The sequence below is a fragment of the Rhipicephalus microplus genome, chromosome 1 (genome assembly GCF_043290135.1).
Source record: "Rhipicephalus microplus isolate Deutch F79 chromosome 1, USDA_Rmic, whole genome shotgun sequence".
NCBI classification, from domain to species: Eukaryota; Metazoa; Arthropoda; class Arachnida; order Ixodida; family Ixodidae; genus Rhipicephalus; species Rhipicephalus microplus.
In genome coordinates, this window is record NC_134700.1 from 44,403,332 (window position 1) to 44,425,875 (window position 22,544).

The following is a 22,544-nucleotide window of genomic DNA, read 5'->3' on the forward strand; positions in this document are numbered from 1 at the left end:
GTATACACAAGTGGTAGATAAGCTACAAGTGGTAGAAAAGCTAGAAGTGCAAGCATAGAAGGCAGTTACAGAATGCCCTCTCAAACTGGTTACATGAAATACACGAAATCTACAAGAAAGTACACAGATACTAACAAAAGGGATATGCTAATAAAAAAAGTCACGTAGGACACCACATTTAGGTGCTCAGTGCGTAGAATATCTTGAAATTTCGTTATGTTTTTTCCGGTAGCTAGGCGAGATGGTAAATGATTCCATTCAAGGATAGTATGTGGTATGAAAGAATTAGCAAAACAATGAGTGTGACATATGGCTCGTTTTGCTTGGTACTGGTAATCGTGGCAACGAAAAATGACTGCAGAGGGCTGAAAGATATCATCAGAAAGAATTAAACAATATAGTTTATGAAAAAGCAGCGATAAGTGAGCTGTTTGGCAATGATGGGATAATGGTTAAAGTTCGGCACAATCTCTTAGTGCAGTGATGCTTGAATGACGTGAGTAATCTGAAAAAATAAAATGCACAGCATGGCTTGGCCAGGATTCAATATTCTGGATAAGATAGGCTTGAAATGGGTCCCAAATTGCTGAAGCATATTCGATTTTGGGTCTAACAAGTGTTAAGTAGACGAGCTTACGTATAGAGGGAGGGGCATTTTTTAGCGAATGTTTGATAAGACCGAGTGAACGATTAGCTGAAGCAAGGATGACGTCAATGTGACAATGCCACACGAGATCTGTTTGAAAGTGAACATCGAGGTATTTATAACTACTACTAAGAGCTAATTCGGTATTATTTAAACGTAAGATGTTGGTATGCGAGTTTTGTATATGGCAAATGACATTAACTTTGTTTTGGATTGTTTAAGGGTCATTAACCATGAGGTGCACCAAGTATTAATGATTGATTGATTGATATGTGGGGTTTAACGTCCCAAACCCACCATATGATTATGAGAGATGCAGTAGTGGAGGGCTCCGGAAATTTTGACCACCTGGGGTTCTTGAACGTGCACCCAAATCTGAGCACACGGGCCTACAACATTTCCGCCTCCATCGAAAATGCAGCCGCCGGCACCAAGTATTAATATTAACAAGGTCGAATTGGAGGAGCTCACTATTAGCTTTACTAAATATATTGTGGTATAGTACACAGTCATCAGCAAATAGTCTAATACGGGCGACACACAATTAGGCAAATCATTAACAGTGATGCCACCAATGTCTTCCATTTTGAAGCACTTTGGAGCAGCAAAATTTTCTATTTAGAGCGCTTTGGAGCAGCAAAATTTTCAATTTCGGAGCACTTTGGAGGAGCAAAATTTCCTATTTTGGTGCAATCTGGAGCAGCCAACTTCAAACCTGGAGGAGAAGCAAGCTGCATTTACAATCAAGGTCATGAAAGTTCTTGTGAAGAGCTAGAAATAATTACATTCATTGCAAATTTTGCAAATTTCATCGAGCCAGTAATCTTAGAAGCACTACTTCAGTTGATGATGAAAAAAATTGTGGCGTCATGCTGTTGAGCATTCAGGAAAAACTTGTTCGGGCATTATTTTTGTAGCAAATAAATAAAATACTGGTTGAATAAAATTGTATGTCATGAAATAACAATATAAATACACCTATGTGGCAATCAGCAGATATAGTAGACAAACGCTGTGGTGTACAACGCTAGAGACTCACACAGTCTCAACTGAGTTTCCCGAAGATGACTTCAACAAGAATAAAGAAAGGTTCTTTTTCTTTACGACAGATTAGACTGGTAGGCGTAACATGACGTCACTCAGGCAGTCTCAGAAAGCCAACCTTCTCTAGTACCACAAAATTTAACAACTACACAATTTAACAAACTTCATTTATCTTTTGCAGCGATATTTTATGCGACTCCAAAAAATGTCTTCTAGAAAGCACTGCATAGAAAAACAAAACCTCACAGGGTACCTTATGAAATTCAAGGGGAGGGGGGTTGCAACTTGACCTGAGGGGGCGAGCCAGAAAAAAAGGTGGTTGAAAATTTCAGAGGTGGGGGGGGGGGGGGGGGGGCACGTTCCTAATGCGCCCCCCACCCCCTTCCCTGGCTGCTCCACTGGTCAACATGTTTTGTGTACTGTCCAAATAGATTTCATCCCCCAGCGCACCGTGTGTTTAACATGCAGGTAACAACGCACGAGCTGGGGCGACGAACGCAGCCGGAAATAAGAAGAGCCGACCTTTTCAATTCACCCAGCCGACCTATTCAATTCACCCACGAAACAGCACTTTTACGACCTATCTCCCTTTCACTGAGGGCGGATTCGATAACATCACCCCACGTGTTAGGCCTCCCATAGATTGTTACTCAAACAGAAAGGGATGTGCCGCCCGTGCCCAAAGAGCAGGAAATAGCTAAGAAGACGACGGGGAGGGCTTTGTTGCGAACTTTGACTTCAAGGTCGTGATGGCTGGCACGCACGGTACTTAAGACTGGTATACCTTTCTACCTTGTAGACTCAACGTGAACAAACTGTGCGAAAAGTGCTTCGCTTTCTGGAGCGGCCATATAAGAGCCATAATCGCAAGGCGGCCACACCATCGTGGAGTCATTCATATGTGCCATTGGCGCTGTACAGATAGAATCACGCAGTTGTCTAGAGAAGCGGAGTGCATGACTGTCGACACTGTTGTTGGCCGCGGCTTCTATCTCACATTAGCTACAAGCTTCTGTTGATGCTTACATTATAGCACAAGGTCTTAACACGCAGTATGACCATGTTTAGTATCATTACAGCGTGTCTCGTTACATACTTCTGAAGAAAACTCCAGCTGGAGCGGCTGGCTGGGCGCTCTAGACAAGTCTGATTCCATCTGTATGTGCGTCGATGTGCTGGTGACGTTCTGGGCCTGTCTAGTCACCCAAAGTCACAGATATCGAACAAGGCATGAGCAGCAAGTGTTTGTGAGTGCGCCAAATGCGCGGACTTTGGAAATGGCAACCCAGCCACAAGCGCTTCTCATGGATGACCTCAAGCCTTATTATTTGGTATAACAAAACAATGTTGGTTTCATATTCATTGCTAAGAGTGTAAGTGAAACTAACAAATTGTATCTTTTGAATCCGATATTGCGTAACTCAAAATAATGCTAGCCGAAGGGACAATGGTCACTCCAGTTTCCGAAGCAGTTTTCGTGCTGTCAGTTTTCTAAACGCAAAGTGGAGGTTAGTAGCACAGACAATTTATGAGCAGTCTCATTATTTCTCGAGATAGCGCACGCCAGCTACTGCACCCTTCAAGCGATGCGGCAGCCTCCCCTTCCCCTCTCTTCAAAACAAAGCAATGGATAAGAAGCCATCATGTCCGTTTTTTTCTTTAATCGTCAGCTATTGACCCTGCAAAGCTAGAGGCAAATGCGTGAAAAGGCGTAGTATCACAGGCCTTCTGATATTAGAGACGCGAGCGATGGCCTCACTATAGCTGCGTGTATTAAAACCATTGTGCGTCTGCTCCAACCAGGAGGCATGCTTTTACTAATGAGATGACATTTAAAAAGAAAGACTGCGAGAATTTTCCATTTGGATCCTAGCAACCTCGAGTTAGACAGGGCAGGGTCTTTATAAGGGCTTTTACTGCCACAGCGATTATAAACGAGAATGTGCTGGAGGAAGAAATCACGAAAAAGCTCTTCTCTATGATGATCCATGAATAAAGTATATTACAGGAAAAGTGTCAACGCGTTCCCACCATTCGCGTGTTCATTTGCAGATGCAAAACACGAAAAATTAAATCGGGTGTCCAGAAAAAGACGTGACAAACATTCTGGCGGCACCTATGTAGTTATAAATGAAAATTGCTTTATTACATGCCACGCATCTCTTCAAACGAGCTATCAGCAGCATTCCTGGATTGTACGACGTCTGCCGGTGAATCGCTGATAAATCACTGCCGCATTTCACGCAACCGATTAGACTAGACATTATGAGCCCATTTAGACTAGACGTCAGAGCACATTTCGTCGTTAAGCGAACTTGCACTACAGAAGTTGCGTTGGCATCAAACATAGCACCGTGAATTTTAGGATGCATGCACGACCACTGTTTATTCAGCGTAATAAAATAGGTACGTGATTGTGACTTCGATGGTCGGAAGACAATATGCACATGTATTGATGCGCCGCGTAGCTATTGCCAGTGATAGACAGTCTGAAATCCAACCTGGGCACAGTTTAGCGCAATTTTGTTGATATGATCAGGATGGCGCAGTAAATCTGATTTGGCACACTTTGGCGAATTTGGCGCAGGAGTGGGATCACTGCATCAATATAGATGAGGAAAAGCAAGGGACCTAAACACTACGCTGAAGGACACCTGATGTTACGTTCACATAATTAGAATAAGAGTTATTTACCACTGTGTACTTTGTTCTGTGTGAAAAGAACTCTTGCTCAAGCTTTGTGTGCCCGCAATTTATTGGTGCTTTCATCACATTCTAAACCACGAAAGACTTGTTTACTGCAAGCTGTGGGAATTGAGGCTGGCCTGCTGCCTTTGCGCGGGCTTTCCCGCCTTTTCTGCCATTCTCATGCCCCGACATGTCTGCCCTTCTTTGCTGTCTGCCGCGCTGGGAAGGGCGAAGTGACGTTTCACTCCCTCACCAGGTAGCAGATGTTGACTATGGCGCCGCGCGCGGAGTCTCCCGAGAGGTTTTCGCGCGCTGCGGCGGAAGCGAGAGAGACCTCTCCGGGGACCACATTGGGTAAGCACGCTTTTCTTTTCCGCCCGTCAGCCCCCTGCGGGGCTCGTTTGGACTTCGCCAACAGCGCCTTGTGCCCACGGCAAACGCTTACCTTATGTCGCCCCCCCCCCCCCCCCCTTCCGAACGCTAGGCCGAAGGGTGGTACGGTGTCCTAGTGCGTGGCCTAGCTACGCCGACCCGTCTCCCTCCGAAGCCAACGCAAGCGCCTTTGCCCTCACTTGAGCAACCGGGCCTTGGTCCCGGTGTCTCCGTGGATCACCTTTACCGCGGAGACATGCTCGTGGCACCCTGTGTAGTACTTCTATGCCTCTGGCGTGGGTAAGCCTATTTTCTTTCCCGCCGCGCCTTCGCAACGGGCTGTACTGTGTTTGGTGTTGCCACAGGCAATAAAGTGTTGCGACTTTGAGCAGTATCGTGTTCTCGCCACGGCGACGGTTAACGCATGCTCTGCGGCTCGCTAAGACCGGACCCACCCTGGTGCCCGTACTCCTTCGGGATACGAGTCACTACACTGGCGCCCAACGCGGTATCAAAAGCTCTAAGCTTTTGACTGCTCTTAGCGAGTCAGTTCGCCTGCGCGATTCGGGCTCGTCCCAACATGTCTGCTTTGTGGCATGCCGCGTTGCACAAAGAGGCCACCGCCTCTATCGATGGGCCCCTTCGGCGCTCGCCCGTGTCGTCACCCCCTTTTGTGGTGAATACACAACCAACGTGGTAGCTGACGCGCTATCTTGTGCCCACTGTTGTCTGCCGAGAACCTGGATTTCGGTGCGACGACCACTCGCGGTGCCTTAGCACATGCAAGCGTCGTGGGCGAAACAGCAGCGGAAAGGGGGAGTCCCCATGAGGACGACCTTGGCTGCTATTCAGGTAAGCGGGGAACTTTCCGAAGGCAACCGTGCCGAGAGCGAACCCGTGACGCCGTGCACGCGGCGGTTGCTGCGGTCCTGAGTGGGCGCGATACCACACTCCCCCATTTGGGAGAATGGGAATCGCTTTCGGCAGCAAAGAGCTACTGAAGGCTCAGCAAAGTGATCGGTTTCAAGTCTCGGAGGGACAGAGCGTCGTATACGCTGCTTGCTTTATGGCGGGCGCCGTTAAACGGTCTTGAAGAGGTGCGGAGCGCCGTTATGCTGCTTGTTCTGCGGCGGGCGCGATTAGGAAGCTGAAGCAGCGTGTGTCGCTGAGTCCCCGGCGGATTCATTTTGCTGAACCATGACGGGCTCCTGCTGAAATAGCCGCTGACGACGAGTCCATAGACCCGTTTAAAGTGGTTATGCCCAAAAGTCTGAGAGCCGCACTGTTGCGATCCTCTCACGACGATCCCATGGCCGGTCACCGGAGTGGCTCCAAAGTTTCATGCAAACCGAGCAACATTGTGACATGGCCCGGCACGAAGCGTGACTTTTATTGCTATTCTGTGCCTGCCACGTCTGACGAACGATTGAACCAATGGTTGGAAAGCCGCCCGGTCTTATGAACCGATTGTCAGTGAGCGTCCGTGACGCGTACTAGCTGAAAGATTCCCTTTGGGAAAACTCAGCCGTGCCCCCATCGCAGACCTGAAGCCCTTTGTCACGTCTGACGAGCTTGCGCCAGCGCCCTGCGGCACTTCGCGCAAGCGTTGGGGCACACCCGGGGCAGCGGACGGTATTCGGACCCCGCACCGGTATAATCTGAGGAAGCGGTCACCTTTGTGATTTCGCACCGGACGGCGGACTTCTCTGCAACCGAAGGCCCTCAGTTTACTGTCTAGCCTCAGTATCGATTAGCTTCTTTACGGCCTCTTCTCTTAAAGAAGCAGACCACACCCAGTCTGCTGCCAGTGTTTCTTTTTTTAAGTTTTCATGTGTATTTGGTGTTTCTTTTGTCTAATATTAAGTGTTATTTGTATTTATATTTTTACTTTATTTTTGCCACAGATTAATGTTTTTGTTTCTCCTATGTCATCATTTTTAGCAGCAGTTACAGAGCTAAACTGAGGTTAGCTGTCGCTCATAGCAGTGTCATTTTAACTGCAAGGGTGACGTCCGGCTGCCTTCGCAGACCGGTAAAGGGCCAATTTAGCAGAGGGGAATGTGGGAATTGAGGCCGGTCCACTGCCTTTGCGCGGGCTTTGCCGCCTCTTTCTCCATTCTCATGTCCGGACATGTCTCCCCTCCTCTGCTGTCTGCCGCGCTGGAGGAGCAGAGTGACGTTTAACCCCCTCACCCGGTAGCAGATGTTGACTATGGCGCCGCGCGCGGAGTCTCCCGAGAGGTTTTCGCGCGCTGCGGCGGAAGCGAGAGAGACCTCTCCGGGGACCACATTGGGTAAGCACGCTTTTCTTTTCCGTCCGTCAGCCCCCTGCGGGGCTCGTTCGTACTTCGCCAACAGCGCCTAGCGCCTGCGGCGAACGCTTACCTTATGTCGCCCCCCCCCCCCTCTTCCGAACGCTAGGCTGAAGGGTGGTACGGTGTCCTAGAGCGTGGCCTAGCTACGCCGACCCGTCTCCCTCCGAAGCCAACGCGAGCGCCTTTGCCCTCCCTCGAGCAACCGAGCCTTGGTCCCAGTGTCTCCGTGGATCACCTTTACCGCGGAGACGTGCTCGTGGCACCCTGTGTAGTACTTTTATTATGCCTGAGGCGTGGGTAAGCCTATTTTCTTTCCCGCCGCGCCTTCGCAATGGGCTGTACTGCGTTTGGTGTTGCCACAGACAATAAAGTGTTGCAACTTTGAGCAGTATCGTGTTCTCACCACAACGACGGCTAACGTGTGCCCTGCGGCTCGCTAAGACCGGACCCACGCTGGTGGCCGTAATCCTTTGGGATACGAGTCACTACAAAGCTTAATGTGTGGAAAAATAGCAATCCTATATACGAGACCGCAGCAATTTTCTCACGAGACTTTTTCGGGATACCGAGACAATCATGCCAATCAAGGGGGGAGAGCTGCACTGCAATGAAGGCTGAGCTAGGATGGGAGTGTCTTTCTGACGGCCAGAAGCAGCGATTAAAATTTTTTTACTGCATCTACTACAATAAAACTGGAATTAACAGAGAAATATACCTACACAACCCTCATTACACTTCAAAACGTTTTGATCATAGTTGCGAAATTCGGGAATACCCAGCTAAAACGAACATGTACGCCAATTCATTTTTCCCTAGAACGATTAAACAGTGGAACAGGCTAACTGAAATTCAAGTACATAGTTGGAACGAAGGTATATTTTATTCACTGCTGTAAACCCGTGTTGTAACCTGAACGAAGATGTATTGATGTGTGAACAAAATTCTACTATGTGTGTGAACGAAAATGTATTTCAGTTATTTATGTGTGAACAAAGTTGTATTGTGTGTGTGAACGGAGATGTACGTCATTTATTGATGTAACCCCCCTGCTATAACGCCTTCGGGCGCTGCGGGGTATCTGATGAATAAAGAATAAACCATCATCTCGCACCAACGAAATGTTTCATCAACTGCTTGTCATTTTACAGCCTCACAAAAGCAGTCAGCTCATGCCAGGGGCGTAGCCAGGGGGCGGCCTGGGCCTATCCTCTCTCCCCCCCCCCCCCCCCCATAATTTTTTTTGCCACGGCATAGAGAGTGAAAAATGACCATTCCGAGGGGATGCCCACTGGCCACACCAAAATCATGGTGGTGCCTCCCCCCCCCCCCCCCTCACGAAATAAAATTCTGGCTGCTGCACGCCTTGCTCAGGCAATGCAAACCGTGGTGAAGCAATTAGCTCTCTCCTTCAACCATGTCATGGCTGTACTCGAGAAGCAAGAGTTAGTGACGATTTGAACAATGAGATCGCAGAAGGCAACCTTGACTTAGCAGACCGCTTACTCAAGAGGATTCCATCTGATAATAAATATGTGGCACAAAAAAGTGATTACCGGTTATGTAGCATGAAAGTGTCTAAAACCAAATGACCACGCAGAGCATCTATTTCTTTCTCGCCAGAGCTAAACAACTAAACTGAGATAAAGTTTTGAGTTTCCACATATTTGTGACAGAGTTGGGCCTTTCAACCCTTCTGATAGCTTATTTGATGCAGCGAAGAAACCAGAGAGAATATTTGTTGCCTTTTTCAGCAAGCTATGGCTGCGCAGCAAGAAAAACAATGTGATGCTGCTCGCAAATAATCTCTCACTGTACCCTGGACTGCAGCCAGCACGCAGACCTACTGACAAGTTCTGTGCGTTTGCAAGACCTAATTTTTTCACTGAGGGTGTCAACTGCCTTGAGAGGCATACTGAAGCAAAAAGAAGATGCGTCCAAAAATCAGTCGACATTTATAAAGGTGCAACCGTGAAAATTTATCATGAAATGATAATTCTTCGGAATGGTGATGAATTTGACCAGTGCTTCTACTGACAGCAGTATGCACACCCAAGTGCAAATAAACAGCTTGTTCCCACAGCCCGGCTGTTGTGCCCAGTGAAGTTTGCACAGTGACTTTGACTGCAAAATGCTAAGTTTTGACAACGGCGCGGCCGCATTTCAGCAAGCGCGAAATTCAAAATCACACGCGATGTATTAAATTTAGGTGCATGTTAAAGGACCTAACATGGTCAAAAATATCCCGCAGTGTTCTACTACACAATGCCCCAAAGTCAAATGGTAGTTTTGGCCCCTAAGCCTCATAATTATTATTGCGTAAGGAAACTATCGACAATAACAGTGCCGCACACGTAACGAAGAAAATCAAAGCAGTGGCAGGGTGCAGGCTAAGACTAATTAAATAATAATTGAAAAAAAATTTCGGGTTCATAAATCTTCCTTTGATCTATCATCTCCCCCTTCCCCTTTCTCTTCCGTTCATTGATCGAGTTATAAAAACTGCATAGAGTTTTGTTTACCAAGCTTTGAAAGCTTTGCTGTCATGTGCTAGTCTCTGCTTCTCAATTCGAACTGCGCGCAGTACCACTATTGTATTTTGTTTCATTTCATATGCACATATGACCGCTTGTCGCTGATATGTTAGTAATTAAAAACAAGATATTATAAAGCGCGACATATCAAACCTTCAAAGTATCTGAAGCACATCGGGAGTGCTGTGCGATATGACAGGGTAGTGTCTATTCTCCCGGCAACCGGGATAATTGTTCAAAAAAATTTCTCCCGGCAGTAGCCTCCCATTGGCTCTCACATGTCACGTGACTAACTGCCGGGGAGAACACCCCACCACCCGTTCTGGGACCACCTGAGACCGGACAGACGAAGCCTTGCGTGCGTGACGAGCCCATTCGTACACGTGTCTCCGCTCGCAACACGTGCAACGTGTGTTGCTGCTTCGTTGCCGTATTTATTTTGCTCGTGGTATCTTTTATTTATTACGAGGCATCAGACCATCGAGTGTTTTACTAATGCAAGAGGCTGAGGACGGCAAAGTGCAGCTTGCGGTCGGTGATCGCTTCGGCACTTTTGAAAACCTCAAAGCGTGTATCTCCCGCTTCAGTGCAGAAAACTGCGTGCAGTTATGGAAACGGGACGCAAGGACCATTGCGGCGGCGAAAAACCGCGTGGGGAAACTGGCCAGCAAGATGTCGGAGTCACTGAAGTATTACCAGCTTCGATACTGCTGTATCCATGGCGGCGCGAAGTTTATCAGCACCAACAAAGGCGCGCGGAAATCATCGTAAGTAGTTTTATGCGGCTATGCGTGTGCTCTTCATTTGCATTTTGGGTTGAGTTACTGAACTGTGCTGCACTAGTAGGTGGTTCACCTTTTCCGGCACCTTCTACGCCGTGGTGCCGGCATGGTGCAGCCGCGTGGGCCGCTGAGCAGACGAGGTTGCACTTAGGCGTAACTTAAGCAGCGTGTTTTGCCCAGATATTTGCACCTCATAATCTGTGCACATGTACGGTTTGCCATCGGTGGGTGTTAGTTGAATGAATGGAGTAATTAAGCAAACAAAAATACGGCCTGCACCGTCTCGGCATCTTGTCATTCGTTTGGGGTGGCGCATTGTGCCTGCACCCCTGAACTCGCGTTGCACATTTTCTCAACTCAACTTCTCGTGCACAGCCGTGAAGCGGTTCCGATCGCTGCAGGTGATTCGAACGGACCTCTAGTATTTGCGAACCGTCTACCACTTCAAATCGCAAACCCGGCGAGTCATCACTGTTGCTGGCATGAGAGCGTCTTCCCGTAACAAATGTGGCACGTCGTTAAACTGTTAAGCTTGCCTATTCATGAGCTGCTAATGGAATTTCGCCCTTGTAATGCATATACTATTTCTATTTTCTTTCCCCCATTCTTTTTAGGACATTCAAACGGGACTGCAGCTTCAATATCTACATTGCTGCGGAGAAGGAAGGAAAGTTCCTGGAAGTGAGGTCACTCGACTTGACACACAATCATCCCGTTGACCAGGAACTTTTTCGGCATTTACCTCAACAGAGAAGGTTGGCACCAGAGCTTCAAAACAAGGCTCGTGAGCTGATGAAAATGAAGGCCAACAAGATGATGGTGAGAGAACAAATGGAGAAGGAGAGTGGTAGTGCTGTTCTTCTCAAGGACTTGTCAAATATTGCAGCCAAACATAGACTGTTGCAACCAACGAATGATTTGCCCGAAGTTGTACGCATGCTTCAAGAGAAGCACAACGCAACAGTACGTTTGCTTACAGATGAAAACCGTGAGCTCCAGGCTGTCTACTTTCAAGATGATGTGATGAAGAAATCATTTCAATGTTGGCCTGAAGTCATCTTTATCGACGCTACGTACAAGTTGTTAGAGACAAGAATGTCTTGCTTTCTTGTCATCATTGAGAATGGTAATGGAGAGAGTGAAATTGTCGCTGTTGGGTTGTTTTCGACTGAAGATGCCGACACGCTTCGCTGGTTTTTCGAAGAGTTCAAAGATTTGAATCCCAGTTGGAACTCAGTGAGGGTGACCATGGCGGACAAAGATGTGAAGGAACGACCGGTAATAAAAGAATTATTTCCATCCTCGGCACTCCATATATGTGCTTTCCATGTCCTGCAAGCATTCCGCAGAGAAGTAAGTGTGCAGAAATTGGGAATCACAAAAGCTGAACAAGACACTGCTCTGGACTTATTGCAGCAAATGGTCTATGCAAAAAATGAAGACCAATATGATGAGCTTTTTGCCTTGCTGCAGCAAACAGCAGCAAAGGGAGTAGTGGAATATTTCACTACCAACTGGCATGCCATTCATACAGAATGGACAATGGGATCATAGTGGTCGTGCGGCAACTTTTTCAACTCCACGAACAACCGAGCAGAGTGCTTGAACTCTAAGCTAAAGCAGATTGTAGAGCGCTTTAGTTCTCTGGAATTGTTTGTTGAGCGATTCTTCGCCTTGATCAACACTCAGCGAAATGAGAAAGCTCACAAAGCAGCTGTTATGCTGCAAAAGAAGATAGTAATACCAAATGGCGATGAAGCAGCCAAATTGTACGCCACCCTGCTTACTCCCTATGCATTTCGTCATTTAAATGAAGAGCTACAAGCTTCCATGACTGCGACAGAAAAAATCAATTCTGCTATTACTGATGGCAAGATTTGTACAACTGAAGATTGTTCGTGTGCCTTCAGGAAATCAATGCTGTTGCCCTGTCGACACATTTTCGTTGTACGAACGGCATCCAACATGCCCAAGTACGATAAAGGACTATGTGCTGAGCGCTGGTTTTTAGATACTTATGTAGCCAATATCCAACTAAGAAAGAGTGATATGTGCAGTGACGTAGAGCATGTGCAAGTAAGCACTCACAGCAATGAAAAAAAATTGTCAGCACATCAAAAGTTCAAAAAAGCAGCTGGCGTTGCATCGAAGCTTGCAAGTATGGCATCAGAATGCTCCACGGAAATGTTCAAGGAGAGGCTGGCTCTCCTAGAGACAATTCTCGACCATTGGAGAAATGGCTCTAAAGTTCATGTTACTGCACATGAGCCTGCACATCACTTGACAGCTGCAGTTGCAGCTGAAAGTGCAAACTCGGAAGGTTTTCCGGGGTCTGTTGTGGATGTACAGAGCAATGCTGATCAGAATTTACTGTGCAGAGCCTCGGAAGAGGCGAAACATCACCAGGAGCTCTCGGAAGCAAGCACTAAAGTCAGCGAGCATTCAAGCAGCCAACACTGCAATAGACAAGATGAAGCCAGCACAGATGAGAATTCTTTGTCGCAGCCTTCTGACCTTCAAAATATCAAAGTGCCAGTTGCTATGAGAAAATGTGGTCGTCCTAAAGGTCATGTGCTAACAGTTATTGGCCTTCCAAAAAAACGCAAGAGAACGGCAAGTCTGGGACCATTCTCTGAGCTTACAATGAGAGAGAAAAAGCTAGCCATGCTCAGTTGGCTGGTGGGGAAGCGGCAAGCATCAGATGCTATCAAAGGCAAACTACTTGACGAAGAATCTGTGGAAGCAAGGCCTGAAGACATACACGACGGCATTCGAGATGAAATGGTTGACATTAACCTAGTACGGCGTTTTTTCACAGATGATGCTTGGAAAGCTGTGCAAATGGTCCTTAGTGTAAAAAAGGACGAGGAGTGGAAGTGCACAAAATGCAAAACAAAACTAGATGACCATGATGCAGTATTGTGTGACTGGTGCTTATTATGGTACCACCTTCCATGTGTTGGTGTAAAACAGAAACCCAAGACAAAACTGTGGAAATGTGGCTCGTGTACAACCACTGCTACAGCGCAGTAGCATGTTGCCTTTGTGAAAAAAGCAGCACCTCCATATACAGGGTGTCGCACATAACTTGAGCCAAGAATTCGAAAGTGAAAGGCACTTAGGAGGCGAATTGAACCTAACGCATACTACTCGCACTAGCCTGTAGATATTCACAAGCTAGTGAGTACCTACAGGCTAGACCCCCTGATTAAAAAAAGCCCGTGAAATGTGAAAAAGAGCCGTGTGACGGACTGCGAGCGCACTGCTATAGTGCTGCTATAGGCTTTCTTTACAACATGGAAAAAATAACAGCGCTAGATGTTTCGTACAGGAAACAATTTAAACGGTAGTTTCTGAAACATGTCAGTGTTCATATTTTGGGTTTCCAGCCCATAAATATTAAAATAAATAATTAAGAATGATTAGTTAATTAGTATGGGGAGAAAAACTAGCCAGAGTCTCTATAGGCTAGTGCGAGTAGTACGCGTTTGGTTCAATTCACCACTGAAGTCTCCCTCATTTTCAAATTATTGGCTCAAGTTATGTGGGACACCCTGTATAGTATAATAGAATTTCGGGATTGTGCAATAAAATATTTTTCTACACTTTTCTATTTTCTAATCTCACCTACAGTATTGGCTGGCCGTGAGAGGCAAAGTTGGAATTACATATGAGTTGGCTTTTGTGCTCCTGTAGAAATTCAATTAACAGTGCTCTCAACTTTCAAAAAAAGGTAGTAGTACTTGCTAACATTGGGATAGTAATGGTTTGCCACATGTGTTGCAATCCAGGTAGTTTGTGCAGTTAGCAATGTTAGGGGTGGTAACTCTTACTACCTTTGCCTTTATTAATGGCATTTAGTAACTGTTCCTACCCTAGCTATTACTAATTACTACCATAGGTAGCATCTTCTAGAGATTTTAAGAAAAAGAAAGGTAGTAACTGATAGTACCCTGTCCATTTTGCCACATCATTTCACCATTGATAACACTGGTCAATTTATGTCTCATTACTATGCAACTTCCAGTAATTTTGCGTTGTGTCACCATCAACACGAAGATTACATGGTTGTAAAAAGTACACTAATGCTACAGTACTAAGTAAATGACTCGCGCGGTCTATATAGCCCCTACTTTAGGATGCATGTCTGGCACAGGTCGGCACTTGTGTCTCGGGGTGAATTATAAAAAATGCCTGCCTAGAGCACTATATCATACTAACTGTTAGTGTTTGGGTCAGCCGTGCTTATAAAAAATTATGTCGTTTCTATTTCATATAAAAGTGAAAGTTATATCTACAGCAGCCGAAACTAGGTACCGACTCATTAACACAGTCTCAGTGCAATTTAATGGTTCACTGTGCCAATATATCCGCTGTTAGAAAGTAATAGTTTCTGAGATTTTATGTACCAAAATCATAATATTAATATGAGACACGCCGTAATGAGGGATTCTGCATTAATTTTGACCATCTGGTTCATTTCTATCTGCCTGTCATATTAGTTTATTATAATTGTGTATTACAATGCATGCAGCACTTGCTTATGGGTCTTTAACTTGAACCTCTTCGTTGTGATAATAGCTGAATGATGCTTAGATATCTCTATTGCGCAACTTTTTTTTTATCTAATGCATCATGCAAGTGACCTTTTATTTTTTTTATGTTACCAGCCCACTGCACGTGTAATTACTGCCTTGCACAAGCGCCGAGAGAATTCCCGGGAGCAGTCCAGATTATTTCGAGATCAACTGTTGGGCTTGAGTGCGCAAATGCAACAGTTAAGTTTCACTGCTCGAATAAATGCGGCCACCAGCGATAACGCTCAGGTCGCGGGTTCATATTCCGGCTGTGGCGGCTGCATTTCCGATGAAGGCGGAAATGTAGGCCTGTGTGCTCAGATTTGGGTGCACGGTAAAGAACCCCAGTTGGTCGAAATTTCCGGAGCTCTCCACTACGGCGTCTCTCATAATCATATGGTGGTTTTGGGACGTTAAACCCCACATATCAATCCGTTTAAAGATGAAACGTTGAGACGATTCGTCTTGTATATGATACAATATGAGTTACTTATTATTTTAATTTGCATAGTTCATGGCCGGATTGCAAAAATTTAGAAGCAACATCAGTTACTACCTATTTCATTCCAACTACTGGGTACTAATGCAGGTAGTAAACAAGTAGTAAACAGTTTGTAACGGTTGCAGCTAGTAACTATTTACTAGCATACGTAGTAAACAGGTTGCAAAAGGTTAGCAATGCTTCAAGAAAAGTAGTAAACTTTGCAGTTACTACTTATTTGCTTGCAGACGCTAACTTTTTACTCACTTTTTTAAGAGTGTATAGGGAGTGCATGTTCGTCTGCCGTTAGAATGCTGACAAATTTTACGCTGCCGGGAGAACTGCCAGGAGATTTGTCCCGGCAGTTACTCACCTGACATACGAGAGCCAGTGGGAGGAGACTGCCGGGTGAAATTTCTTTGAATAATTCTCCCGGCAACCGGAAGAATTCTTCAAACAAATTTCTCCCGGCAGTCGCCTCCCATTGGCTTTTATATGTCAGGTGACTAACTGCCGGGAGAATTTTTTTTCAATAATTCTCCCGGTTGCCGGGAAAATAATACAAAAAATTTTTCCCGGCAGTTAGTCACGTGACATGTGAGAGCCAATGGAAGGCGACTGCCGGGAGAAATTTTTTTGAACAATTATCCCGGTTGCCGGGAGAATAGACACACCCATATGACAGCCCATGCTGTGGTAGCACCATGCTGTGGTAGCACCATCTCGTGGCTTTCAGTATGAAATGCGGCAGCCTAGGCTCCTCCTTGAACACACTACCTCATATTCTAGTACACTATAGCTAGGCTAAGCTCTTAAGATCGAAAAGTCGAGCAGGGCCGACGAATGCATTTGAAGCAGAGATCAAACAATCGGACTCATCTCTGTCGCTCAAAGGGCACGTGCGATATTATCTGATAACCCCGCCCAGGAGACCTGAAGTTGAAGAAGAGAGGATGCACTCCGCCCGTTTTGGAAACGGGCGGAGTGCATCGCCTATAATCCACCTTATGCCGCTATAATCCGCTATAATCCACCTTAAATGCCGCTATAATCCACCTTTAATGCCGCTATAATCCACCTATAATGCCGCTATAATCCACCTTATTTCGTCTGCCTTCTCCATCATCAATGCTGTGGTGACGGGAAGGTTGGCTGCTTTGGCATTTCACAGCCACACCGTCAACACCGCTTCAATGTCCAGGAACTTCAAGCTTCGAACCCACTTCCGCTGGCTGTAGAAGCTCTGCTGATATCTATTGAGAACCTTCTGCTGGTTCTTCAGCACCGCTGAAACCGTAGACAAAGGAATGCCAAACTCCTGCACGATGATTGATTTCGTTCGGCCTCCTTTCGCCCCTTTTTTAATAAGGGCCACCTTCCTTTCTAGCATTAGCAACTTGCACTGCTTTTGTGATGCCATGCTTGCCGAACTCAAGCCAAATTGCCGCTCCTCAAAGTAAGCGTTACATTTGTATCGCGTGCGTTGCGGAGATAAATCACACCTCAGAAAAACAACGAGCACTGCCAAACGAGCGAGAAAAACGACACAACTACGCGACTACGCCAAGCGTGGGGCAAGGAGCCAGGCCTGATACGTGGGAGTCACATGACGTGTCACAGGGTTGCTTGACAAAGTTGATATGCCGCTAGGCTCAGACTTCACATTCGCGGAAAGTATCAACATAGCGGCAGGCACGACTAAATAAGAGATAAAAAGTAAATATTTGACGGATTTCAAGTGTACCAGCATCGTACGAATTTTTTGTAATGGCCTGGTGGCGGATTTTACATTCAGCTCCCAATCAAAATTTCGAGATATCCACAATCCAATCCAGAAATACTTCGAGATAAAGGGAAAAAAATACATGGGACAAAACGGAGAAGGTTCGGTGCCGCGGGAAATTTCGACTTAGCGGATTTTTCGAGACATGCGATTTTGAGTTAACCAGGTATTACTGTACAGCCGTGCCAAAAAGAGACGCTCTTCTTGCAGTCTCCTCGCATTGAGAGCGCAGCATGTAGAAGAGTTCACGAGCTATCCACGCTGATGCCTGTTATGATAGCATGCGCATAGCAATCGTGATCACGCCTTTAGGATTATAGTTCACAGCTCCTCCTAGAGAGATCACAGCCGTCACGAATCCGAAACTACAAACATTGCGGTGAATAGTCTCAGTGAAACCAACAAGGCAATGTTTCAGCCACGTTTCTGAGTACGGCGCTTGATAGCTTTCATGCTTGGCAGCTAATTCTGGTGCTGCAGAGCAGTACGGCACTGATAGACGAGCTTGGCGCAGCAGGGGTGGTACGGCGCAGGATGGCGCAGGTAGGCAAGTTGGGCGCACAATGGTGCAAAATGGCGCAGCTGTTCCAACCCCCAAATGGTACAGGCATATGTGCCTACATCGAGCCATGATGATCATTTAGTTGAACTCTTCTATGAATACGTAGAATCAGCCATTAATAAAGTAAAGTCACAGTATACTATTCTGATGGGCGACTTTAATGCCAAAGTAGGCAATTAACAGGCCAGAGACCTTGCAGTGGGGGAATATGACACTGGTTTTAGGAATGCCAGAGTGGAGTTATTAGTAGAGTTCGCAGAACATAATAATTTACGGATCTTGAATACCTTCTTCATAAAACGGGCTAACTGTAAGTGGACGTGGCAAAGTTTTAATGGCGAAACTATGAATGAAATAGACTTCATTTTGTGTGCACACCCATGCATTGTACAGGATGTAAAAGCAGTTGGCAAGATCTGATGCAGTGACCATAGAATGGTAGTAGCTTGTATTCACCTTGATTTAGAAAAGCAATGGCAGAAACTGACGCACAAGAAGCCAATTAGTGAGCTAGCATTGAGAAGGAAAGTACAGGAGCTCCGAGTTTCGCGTCAGAATAGATTTCTGACAGGAATGCCCTTTTAAAGAGGCAAATTTTCAAGTGGCACTGGAAATCTTGTTGTTTTAGTGACCTGTCACTTTTTAGGGGCGAAGCTCCTTAGGGCGTGGGCTGTGCGTCCCCTGTAGCCTGTATGTAGCCACCTCTAGTTTAGTTCTTGCAGTGTTCACTAGATGGCGATACCGTCTCCTGTATGTAGCCACCTCTCGTTTAGTTCTTGTAGTGTTTACTAGATGGTGGTACTTGTAGCTGATGATGAAAAGATGCAAGATGCTATAAACTAGAAAGCGGTACTTGTAGTTGATGAAAGACGCGAGATCTTATACAGGAACCGCTCTCCCTTCATTTCACAGACCATAAAGCCGTCATAATGAAGGGACATCGCAAGCCATCCATCGTCTAAGAACAAATAAAAGTTGATTTGTGTATATACACACACAGCCTTTCTCACGTCTTTACATGATGATCGACTGGGCGAATTACACGGAAGATTCACAGTTTACCGATGAATCCCTTCGGAGCTTTGCCCATTCATCATCATTCACCCCGTGAATATGCCGTAATTTTTTTTGTGTGTGTGCCTGTTTTGTGTGTTATATGTTTAGTAGAAAATTTTCGTTGATTGCTAGCAGCAATAAAAATTTGTAATCCTGATTTCTTTGTTTACTTTGTTGTTCTTGTTTATGTTGTTTATCTTCAACTCCTGCTTGAGCATGTTATGACCTGCAGTGTTGCAAAATAAAGTAAAATAAAATATTATGACCACGTCATAAATTGTGGTTAGCAAGAGCCTGCAAGGGAATTTAGCACACAACATGTGACAATACATTGACCAATCGATTCTGTGGTATCTTTATAGCTCCGTTATTTTAGTGTCGTACCAGGTCAGTGGCCCAAGCGGAGAAGCGTCCTTTCCATGAGATGTTGCGAACCGGTCCTTCCCCCTGGTGTAGGATAGTGGTGCGGTACCGAGACAGGAAACTCTTTTCATACAGCACCACCTGAAGAGCAACACGGCAATGCATGCACCATTACAAAATGAAATGTATTCATTGAAGCATTCAATACACCACAAAATCACTATTAATAACCTACCTACCTACCTACCTACCTACCGCCTACCTACCGCCCTACCGCCCGCCCGCCCGCCCGCCCGCCTGCCTGCCTGAGATGCGTGTCATGTAACAACATGACTACATGCTACGCTCATGATGCGCTCGCAGCCATTTCGCTGGCTTCACATGTATAAAACTCGGTATTACGGGACGCAAACGAACGACATAGGTAAATGACACATCCAAACATGATAATCACGACATGCATGTCATGTAGCAACATGAATACATGCCACATTGATGATGCACTCCTGGCCGTCTCGCTAGCTTCACATATGCCAAATTTGGTATTACGTGACGCCAATGGATGGCGAAGGTATGTGCCTGGTGCAAACATAATAATCATAAGATTGTGACGTCCCCACAAACACGGACTGAACCGCGGACCTTTGGGGATGTTTTCGCTCGTTTCTCAAATCCACGCATAAAAAAAAAGGAAAAGAAAACCTTTGGTGTAACGGATGGGCATTCCGGAGTGAAGTACCAGAAGGATTATTTCTACTATTCTCACGGGCTCCCCCGCGCAAACGCGAGGACCGGGCGGCGCCTTGTCGTCTACAGACCGTGTGACAGTGTACGGTAGAGATAATCGGCGCGCACCCTTCAGATCTGTGGCATGGGGGAGCAGCAGAGCACCTTTTGTTGGTTCGGGGAATGCGACCTTTGCGGCAAGCGCCTGTGCCGGGTCCAGTATGCCTTTCCGTCAGCCTCCGTGGCTCCAGGGCTCATTACTGCGTTCTGCGCGGACGGCCGCCCGCGGCGGTGAACGACGAAGAAGCGGCGGCTACGGAGAATTTCGCGGAAGACACCGAGCTGCATGGAAACGTTGAGACTTGGTCTGGACATCGGTTCACCAAAGTACCGGAAGCATCGAGACCATTGTTCGCCCATAATTAAACTGTCTTCAGACGGCTCGCCCATCACTCTCACTGAGGCTTGAGTTTGTACATTGTTACTTGCTCGGCTTTGTTTGGGAGAGGGTTTTCTACTGGTGTAGGCCGCGGGGGCGGCCGCCGAAGATGATACACTCGGACTGAGAAGAAAAGATATGCCGCGTGGAGTGGCGACTGGTTTGGTGCCCCGGTAGGGCGGTGTCGGGTCCTACAAAAAGGGACTACGAGACGATACGAGGGAGGTCAGAGATACGATGCAGAGAGAGTCAGAGAGACGGAGCGTTGAGATTGAGATGGTAGAGAGACGGAATGGAAAAGGAAGATAACGGTGCGAAGAGATAGTGATGAGGGGCGATGAGATGATGAATGGGCAAGGACGATACGATGAGGAATGAAAGTTGGGGATAGGAGGCGAGTGAATGGAGCATTACAAAAGAGGACTAAGATGGAAATCACTGAGAGGCACGACGAAGGCAACGGTGACGAAGACGATGAAGGCGCCGACGAATCGGACAATGACTCCAGGAAGAAGCCCTGAGCATCGACTCGAACAGCCAGTTCCGAGGCCCCCGTCAACATGGACCTTTCGTGAGACGGACTTTATGCATCCTATTTAGATTAGCTTTGCGGAAAGGGAGGTGGCGTGTTAAGACATTTGGGGGGTTTTATTCATTAATGACTTTACCATTTGTGTCGTGATGCATCTACTTTGTATCGTCGCACCATTATATTGTCAAAGTTATTTCCCTTATGTATTCTGCGTCGCACGTCGCGAGTGTGTAAATCATGTGTCATAATTTTGTGTAGTGGTTGATGTACGCGGGTATACAATGTTTGCAGTTAGTATTAAATTCAATGAATCAGTTAACAGAAACAGGTCGTAGCGTCTCTTACTTCCCGGCCCCAGCACGAATCCCTGTATGTGGAAAGTGATTGAGACACGTAGCCAAGAGGGAACGGGATAGAAAAAGGGTTGAGTGTTCTTTCCTCTCTTTGGCGATCGGTGGCGTAGCGGGGGACGTCTCAAAATGCATGTCATGTGAGAACATGACTGCATGCCATAGTCAAGGCACCAATACATTTCGACGAGACAAGGTGCGCGTGCTCGCCGCCATTGCCACGTCAGGTGCCGGTTCTGCTATATACTTACAGGCGCACGCCGCGCTGCGTTGCTTTGGCGCATGCACGCTTCAGCGCATCTGGTATCCCTCCGTCACGAAAACAGGGAGACCCAGTGTTGCCTGGGTAACGTATCGGCGGGAATTGCCTCACGTCGCATTTCGTGCCGGTTGTCGTCGGGCCGCGCTGACGGACGCTGGTCACAACGGTCGCGCCTGGCGTCAGACTATAGAGTGCTTGCATTTTGATAACGAAGCGTTGCCGTGCCCACTGTGCGCGCGCGTCACCGCTACATTGGAGTAAAACGGGGCCCTCATGATGCGCTCGTGGCAGTTTTGCTAGCTCCTATATACCAAATTTGGTGTTACGTGACGTGAATGAATGACGAAATATATGACTGGTGCAAACATGATAATCCTGACACGCGTGTCATGTAAGAACATGACAACATACCCCACTCATAGCGTGCTCGCGGCCGTTTCGCTAGCTCCACATATACTAACTTTGGTATCACGTGACGAGAATAGATGACGAAGGCAAACGAAGGTTTGAATGCACTTCATACAACTCCTTGTCACTTGTTATAGTAATACTGCTGTATATAACGTCAAATTGGGGCATTGCTGCTTTCTTTATGGAACAGTATCTCCAATTTGGACCATGAAAGGGCAGGTTTATATTGAACTGCTTTTTAGTCTCAAGGGGCAGAATTCTAATGCAGTCGGTGGCCTGCAATATGATAAGGAGGTGTTGTGTGTGCCTTTGACAATTAATATGCAAAGTCTTATTATTATATACTACACATTTAAAGTACATTTGATATAAGCTGTTTTTATGATGTTTCAGGTATAGGCTGATGCGTGATCACATATCACCGGTGTGCATGATGAAATGATGTATCCTAAATGTACACGTTGGAGAGGATCCGATATCGTGCCCATACATGACACTGAGTTCACATTTTCGGTTTTGGTTTAAACTTCAAATTTATCTTTTTTTAATAGTCCTAGAGTGTTGAAAACGTTGAAAGCACGTCAGCATTACCCGACGAGATATTAGTTCAAACATTTTCAACAC

General features: G+C 46.3%; 2 protein-coding genes across 7 annotated transcripts in view; one reads left to right on the forward strand and one right to left on the reverse strand.

Annotated features, from left to right (window-relative positions):
• Positions 1 to 22,544, reverse strand: part of lt (vacuolar protein sorting-associated protein light) — a 635,043-nt gene that overhangs the window by 470,292 nt on the left and 142,207 nt on the right. For all 6 annotated transcript variants that reach the window (XM_075896022.1, XM_075896056.1, XM_075895809.1 and 3 more), the window contains one exon: positions 19,222 to 19,341. In XM_075896022.1, coding sequence (XP_075752137.1) covers positions 19,222 to 19,341 — 120 coding nt within the window. The remainder of the gene's footprint in view (positions 1 to 19,221; positions 19,342 to 22,544) is intronic.
• On the forward strand, positions 10,092 to 18,201 carry LOC142770634 (uncharacterized). Its single transcript, XM_075872690.1, has 3 exons — positions 10,092 to 10,363; positions 10,993 to 11,656; positions 18,175 to 18,201. Exons 1-3 carry the CDS (start codon positions 10,092 to 10,094, stop codon positions 18,199 to 18,201), a joined length of 963 nt encoding a protein of 320 aa, XP_075728805.1.

What these genes read in the sequence shown, in the direction of transcription:
- LOC142770634 (XM_075872690.1), top strand. Translation starts at nt 10,092, where the DNA reads ATGCAAGAGGCTGAGGACGGCAAAGTGCAGCTTGCGGTCGGTGATCGC. An exon ending in AAAGGCGCGCGGAAATCATC is followed by an intron (nt 10,364 to 10,992) that starts GTAAGTAGTTTT and finishes CATTCTTTTTAG; the next exon opens with GACATTCAAACGGGACTGCA. An exon ending in AAGATGTGAAGGAACGACCG is followed by an intron (nt 11,657 to 18,174) that starts GTAATAAAAGAA and finishes TGCATTGTACAG; the next exon opens with GATGTAAAAGCAGTTGGCAA.